The 7,521-nt window shown below is 37.1% G+C and overlaps 1 protein-coding gene across 1 annotated transcript in view; it reads right to left on the minus strand.

The window, feature by feature from the left end:
* Positions 1 to 7,521, minus strand: part of C2CD3 (C2 calcium-dependent domain containing 3) — a 173,686-nt gene that overhangs the window by 116,774 nt on the left and 49,391 nt on the right. Inside the window, exons 9-12 of the mRNA XM_006875430.1 lie at positions 3,049 to 3,203; positions 2,124 to 2,339; positions 1,277 to 1,389; positions 375 to 493 (exon numbers count right to left, since the gene is read on the minus strand). Of these exons, the coding sequence (XP_006875492.1) occupies positions 375 to 493; positions 1,277 to 1,389; positions 2,124 to 2,339; positions 3,049 to 3,203 (603 nt within the window). The remainder of the gene's footprint in view (positions 1 to 374; positions 494 to 1,276; positions 1,390 to 2,123; positions 2,340 to 3,048; positions 3,204 to 7,521) is intronic.

Here is a 7,521-nt window from a genome sequence, read left to right on the forward strand (position 1 = left end):
CGGAACAGCTGGTAGTTTCGAACTGCTGACCCTGAGGTTCACTGCAGAGATATCTTTATAAAAAATAATAAATTCTGCTGAAACACTGCACAAAACTTTAATAGGCAATTATTTTGGTGTCACCTGCTTTGAGTGTCACCCAGTGCAGTCCACACCCACTATATCTCATTACTGACGCCACTGCTTTAGCATAACATCTGGCCTAGAACAAACAGCAGACATAGATTAACAATCATAATCATTATTAAAACCATTAGTGTTGTTTAAGTCTGAGGACATTCCTAGTATAAGTAGCTATATAACTTATTGCTACTTAAAGTATGCTCCAAATTCTTGGTGTGAAAAGACAGAAAACTCAAAACCACTTGAAGTACCTTTTTCTGTGGACTTTTCTTTGTGTAAATCTGGAAAGTGAGGTTGGAGTTCCACCAGTGTTCTATCATTGGGCCACCAAACTGTACTGGAAATACATATCGCTGCTGGAACTTCACCACTGCAAGGAGAACAAGATGTCACATCCTCTAATTAGGGCTATCATCAATTGAAGCCCTCCCTGCACACTGCCTACCCCCCTGTGAAACAGTAACTAAAAAACTCTCAAAACTCTAGCTAGTGTGATTTCACAGAAAGTATTAAGGTTGCAGGACTGAAAAGCAAGCATAAAGAGAAAACCCTAGGAAGGGTACAGAAGATAAGTGGTGCTTTGCTCTGAGAAAAAATGAATTTCAAGCATATGAGCACAGAATGTGTAAGGAGACAGACCCACACATTTCAGTGGGTATGTGATGATACGAATTACTGTTTTTAAACGACAAGCTGGTAGGCAGTATACCAAGAGGGTTTACTCAGAGAGATAATGTCTGTGTATCTCAGACGAGGACTAGCTGAAGGTGAAATGTTGTTAAGTGCCGTCAAGTCAGTTCTGACTCACAGCGACCCTGTATAGGGTTTCTACGGAGTGACTAGTGGATTTAAACTGCCAACACTTCTAGGTTCATATCCTGGTTATATCATATGCCACTTGTATGGTCTTAGACAAGCTACTTAATTGCTTTATGCCTCAGTTTCCTGTATAGTTGAAAGCACATTATTTAAGTGTCAACAGTCCTTAGCTCTACTCTCTGTTTTGTTACTGACTTGCAGCATCTCTGGACCAGTTAACTCACTTACAAAATAAAGAAAGTAGGTACTACGAATTTCAGATGAGTAATAATATGTGTGAAAATTTTACAAAGGTCAAAATATTTAAGAATCAGAAACCCAGTTTCTCTCTTACTTCCGTCTGTAATTTTACTGGAGGCAAGTCGAACAACCTCGGTGATCAAAGTTGTCTTTTTCAATCCACTTTTGGAAAAGCCCACAGGAAAGTGATATTCCACAAAGAAAGTGCTAAAAATAAAAAAACAAAAAAGGAGATTACAAAAATCAAAGCAAATAGGATGAATAGGCAGAACGTGGGGCATTTTTAAAACAAACACTGTAATGGTAGGCATAGGATTAAGGTCAAAACCCATATACTGAGCAACACAAAGAGTGAGCTCTAACGCACACCATGGACTTATAGTTTATATACCAACATAGGTTTATCAGTTTAAACAAATGTACCACAGGAGTGTAGAATCAATTATTTAATAAGAAAACAATGTGAAAAAGGAGGGGGCTTATGGAGACTGTACTTTCTGTAAAATTTTAACTTCTCTAAAAAATAAAACCTATATAAAAAAACCAAAAACCCCCAATGAGACTTATGTATCTTTGAAGGCCTTATTCACTGCTTCCTTTTCTTATAAGCCTTCATCAATCCTGTTAGACAGGATTAAAGTTTCCCTTCCTTGTACCACCACAGCACTTTTAATAAACATCTCTTTGATCCTCCAAATCCTGTATTATAGTCAGTTATTTAAATGCTTCGCTCTTCTGTGAATTGAAAGGTCACAAGAAAAAGATCTGTTTCTTAGCTTTCTTTATCCCCACACTTCGCTAGCATAGTGCTTAGGACCTATGCAGTAGGGGACTCAACTTCACAAATTATAAAGTGTTAATAATTATATATCACTATTATTATTATTAATAGAAATGCTGTCCACAATGTCAAATTGAACTTTTCCATATGGAAGACGTACCGCTTTTTTGCTAGGCTAGTTGTCAGGGTAGGTGGTTTCCCAGCAAAGGTTTTTTTGCCAAGCGTCATCTGAGGACTACTTGGAGGAACTCCCATTGTCTCAATGATGATTCTAACTGAATGTGTTCTACCCAGAAGGGCCAGCCTCTCCACACTTAAGGTCATCATTCGGGCATCTTCTGGAGTTTCTGAGAGCATCTGTTGTTCAACGAACTGTCTGAAATGAATCCACACAGACAGAGGTAAAGACATATGGTCAATGAGCCATGATAAAATAATTTGCACAAGCAAGAGAAGAAAAAAGAATGGGAAGCAAGCATTTTAATTCACAGGTCATCGAGAACTGAGGCATGTCTTTAATGATCAAAATTCAGGTCATAATCTACATGAAATCTCTCAAAAGTTACACATAGTTTTCTAATCTAAAGGCTTATTTCTTCAAAGGCATAGAAGCTGATGTTATAAATAAGTTTTTCTGCAAGAATAAAGACTTTACTCAGTTTTAAATAGTAAATGGTATTTTTTTTTCTTTTTAAAACTATGAAAGTAAGTACATATTGTATAGCATATTTGGAATACAATGAAGGAACAAAACAAAACAAACTAAACCTACTACCCTAATATAACTACTCTTGTCATTTCTGTGCATTCCTTTTTATTTGCTTTCTGGATGCATACTTTCTAATAATTGCTAATAATCACAGAACACATACAACCCAGAATTTTGCTTACCTCCCTTTACCATTTTATAGCACCTATCTATGCATGTTATTACATTCTTAACAGTTATAATACTTACTGACTTACTACAATTTACCCTATAACTCTGATAACATTGGGAAAATACAGACTTCATTCTAGAAGATCTTTTGAAATTAATCCTTTTTTATTTTTGTCTCTAAACCAAGCATTCATAGAAGTCTCACCTATTTTTCTTGTCTGCCACCTTCTTCTGTAGCTTATGATTACTTGAGTCCAGAACCTTAGATGATCTGGCAAGAGCTTTCGACTGGTTCATTTTTTGGGGAGGGATAATATCATCTTCTTCACTGGGGAAGTCACTAATGCTGGAATCAGATTTCTACACAGAGGGAAAACAGAAGAGCCACTAAAAGATAATAGCTTTGGTGATCGTGGTAATGGAACGTTTCTCTTGAAGCAAAGCAAATTCTTTTCTGCTCCTATATCATTTCCTTAACCAAAGAGATAATGGAATGACACTAGGGAGATGATTCTATGTTTCTGTTGAAGAGCTAAAGTTCACATAAAATAACCTGAAGTTCATAAAAATAACCTGTAAGATTAAGTGAAAAAATTATTTCATATTCTCAGTAATAATAAAAACCAAACCCACGACCATCAAGCTGATTCCAATTCATAGTGAACCTAAAGGACACACTAGAACTACCCAAGTGGATTTCTGAGGCTATAAATCTTTGCGGAAGCACACTGCTACAACTGTCTCCTGTGGAGCAGCTAGCGAGCTCAGTCTGCTGACCTTTCGGTTAGCAGCACTATCCCTTAACCAGTGCGACACCAGGGTACCACTAACAGTTAACTATTAATTGAATACCTATTATGTGTCTTCTGCTATTATGCTAAATACTAATGTGTGTATTCCTGATATTCATCACATTCTTTTAAAATATCCTTAAGTTTTAATAACTGAGAAAGCAAGGCTCAGAGAACTTAAGACAGTTTATGACCCTATCTGTAAGTAGTAAAGCCATATTTCTACCACAGTTTGAGGTCAAATGACTGGTACAACATCATTTATTTCAATATATTAGTAGTATGCTAAAGACTGTGCTTTTTTTCACCATTCCTATACTTATCAATAAGGAGCTCTGGTAGTGTAGGGGTTACAAATTGGGCTGTGAACTGCAAGATCAGCGGTTCAAAACTACCAACTGTTCTGCAGGAAAAAGATGAGGCATTCTGCTCCCATAAAGATTTACAGCCTCGGAAACCCTGTACAAGGTCGCTATGAGTCGGAATCGACTCCACGGCACACAGCCACCATACTTATCAATAATTGATTCTGTTTTTCATTTTGCTGAGATAATGCGTTTTATTTTGCAAAATTCCTTAATGGGGAAACCAGTGGCTAACTCCACTATAATTCATCTTACTTTCAGAAAAGTTGGCTACTACAATGGACTGACTGGCCCCTGATATTACAAAATGTAAAATAAACAGACAGGATTATAATTATTTGGTTGCAAATTAAAAAAAAAAAAAAGGCATAAAGCTTGCTAACATTAATATCAATGAAAACTCATTTTAAAGTGTTTTATCCAACTTCCTTTTAGGGAGTATGAATCATTGCTGTTGTTGTTGTTATATGCTGTGGAGTTGGTTCCGACTCACAGCGACCCTGGACAGTTTCCAAAGCTGTAAATCTTTACGGGAGCACAAAGCCTTATCTTTTTCCCGCGGAACAGCCGGTAATTTTGAACTGCTGACCTTGTGGTTCGCAGCCTGATTCATAACCACTACACTACCAGAGCTCCTTAGAAACCTTATTAAACATAAATATCAAAATGTGAAGCTACTGTTTTTCAATATGCTCCCATCTAGGTCTATACACTTCTGAAGGTTTCCATCTCTCTAACTCTTTTCTGCTCTTGAGTTTGAGGAGCAAAGAGAAGTCTGAAGGGAAAAGATCAGGGCTGTAGAATAGAAGGAGTAAGATTTCCCAATGAAGTTCTCCTAGATCAGTGCAGTCCTTGCTACCCTTGGAGATAGCATTGAAGGTAAGTGCGTTGTCATGATGGAAAAAAATTCCCCAGCACAACTTTCCCGGCCTTTTCCTCATGAATGCAGTTTTCAATTTTCTTAAAATTTATTCCTAATAAGCCCCATGATCCTCCTGTGTCCTTTGAAAATGTTGTTGGGTACCATTGATCTGGTTCTATGCACAACCCTATGCACAACAAAATGAAATACTGCCTTGTTCTGCACAATCCTTACAACTATTGTTATGTTTAAGCCCATTGTTGCTGCTACTGTGTCAACAACATTTTGGACAACACGTCCAAAAGCGATGAAGTCTTGCCATCTTCATTTCTAAGGAGCATTCTGGTTATACCTCTTCCACGACAGATTTGTTTGTTCTGGCAGTTCATGGTACTTTCAATATTCTTCTCCAACACCATAATTCAAATGCATAGATCCTCTAAAGGTCTTCCTTACTCATTTTCCAACTTTCACATGTATATGAGGTGATTAAAAATACCACCGGGTTGGGTTAGGCACAACTCAGTCCTCAAAGTGACTTATCTTTACCCTTCAACGTTTTAAAGAGATCTTTTGGAGCAGATTTGCTTAATGCAATATGTTTTATTTCTTGACTGCTGCTTCCATGAGTGTTGATTGTAGATCTAAGCAAAATGAAGTCATTGACTTCAACCTTTTGTCCGTTTCTCATGATGCTGTTCATTGGTCCAGTTGTGAGGATTTTTGTTTACTTTACATTGAGGTGCAATCCATACTGAAGGCTGTAGTCTTTGATTTTCATCGGTTAAGTATTTCAAGTTCTGTTTGCTTCCAGGAAGCAAAGTTGTACCATCTAAATGTTTTCAATGAGTCTTCTTCCATATAATTCAGCTTACTGAATTATTTGCTCAGCATACAGATTGAATAAATATGGTGAAAGGACACAACCCTAGCTGATTTAAAAATATTCAGGACACAAACCTTTGCTGATTTAAAAATATTCAGTATCCACTTGGTCTGCTCAAATGACTGCTTCTTGGTCTATATACAGGTTCCTCACGATAGCGATGAAGAGTTCTGGAGTTCCCATTCTTTGCAATGTTATCCATAGTTTGTCATGATCCACATTGTCAAATGTTCCTGTACAGTCTATAAAGCACAAGTAAACGTCTTTCTGGTATTTCCTGGTTTCAGCAAAGATCCATCTGATGTCAGCAATGATATCTCTGGTTCCAAGTCCTCTTCTGAATCTGACTTCAATTTCTGGCAGTTCCCTGTTCATGTACTGATGTAACCATTTTTAAATTATCTTCAACAAAATTTTACTTGCATGTGATATTAATGATATTATTCGAGGATATTCAAATTCTGTTGGGTCACATTTCTTTGGAATGGGTACAAATATGGATCTCTTCCAATCGATTTGCCAGGTATCCGTCTTCCAAATTTCTTGGCATAGACAAGAAAGCCTTTTCAGTGCTGTATCAGTTTGTTGAAAGATTTAAATTTGCATCCCATCATTTCCTGGAGCCTTTGTTTTGCAACAGTACCTTTAATGCAACTTGGATTTCTCCCTTTAATACCATAGGTTCTTGATGATACACTATCTCTTGAGACAGCTGAACACAGACCAATGCTTTTGGTATAATTACTATGTGTATTTCTTCCATTGTCTTTTAATTCCTGAGTCATTCAACATTTTCCCATAGAATCCTTCAATATTGTAAGTTGAGGCTTTAATTACTTCTTCATTCTTTCAATTTAAAAAATGCTGAGCATTGTTCTCTTTTGGTTTTCTGACTCCAGGTCTTTGCATACTTCATTCTAATACTTTACTTTGTTTTATCAAGGTGACCTGTGAAAATTTCTGTTTAGGTTTTTTATTTCATTACAATGATTATAATCCCTTCCATGAACTATCAGTTAACAGTATTTCTCTCCGTTCATTTTAGCTCTTATTTTTTTAAAACACTCAAGCATATATAATAATTTACACCACCAAAGGGCACATTCTGCAAGTCTGCCTCCTGGCTGCCAGCTCTCAGTCCCTCTCTTCCCATGTATCTAGAGTTCTTGCTGCTCCCTCGCTCCATGTTCCCATCTCTGCCTCCATCTCTCGTGTCGCTGCTTCTCTGGATAAGGTCTCACATTCCACTTGTGCTCTTCTCCCTTGATGGTCCTAGGGTCCTTTGTTTCTGGACTGTTAGATTAATGACAACCCTGTTTTTGTTATAAAATTTCTACCTTTACAATTGTGACAGTCGCAATTAGTCATGATAATAATTACTCACTATTGAATCATATGAATCTTATCCCCATCTCTTTTAACCAGACCCATCTAGACATGATGAAAACTATTCAGTGGGGACTCTATCTTCCCTCATACACTCTTAAGCTAAACTGCCTCTTGAAACCTTGTAAACCAGTCACTTCATGCCTGTATCGCCCCTCATTTTAGGTAGCCAGTGTCTAGGTTGCCCATCCCTATCTACCCTGTGTACGAAAGGGATAGCATTGATACTAGATGTGAAGACTCCTTCCCGCTCTGTTAGTATTTACAGTTACTACCACCATGAGCATACGTCAGGTTCATCAAATTGTAGCAATTTACCTTTGTTTCCTTTATATGAAAAAAAAAATTTTTTTTTAAAGTAATCTTCCACTAGTCAAGTTAAGATTAT

Source organism: Chrysochloris asiatica, unplaced genomic scaffold, assembly GCF_000296735.1.
Source record: "Chrysochloris asiatica unplaced genomic scaffold, ChrAsi1.0 scaffold00326, whole genome shotgun sequence".
Taxonomy (NCBI): Eukaryota; Metazoa; Chordata; class Mammalia; order Afrosoricida; family Chrysochloridae; genus Chrysochloris; species Chrysochloris asiatica.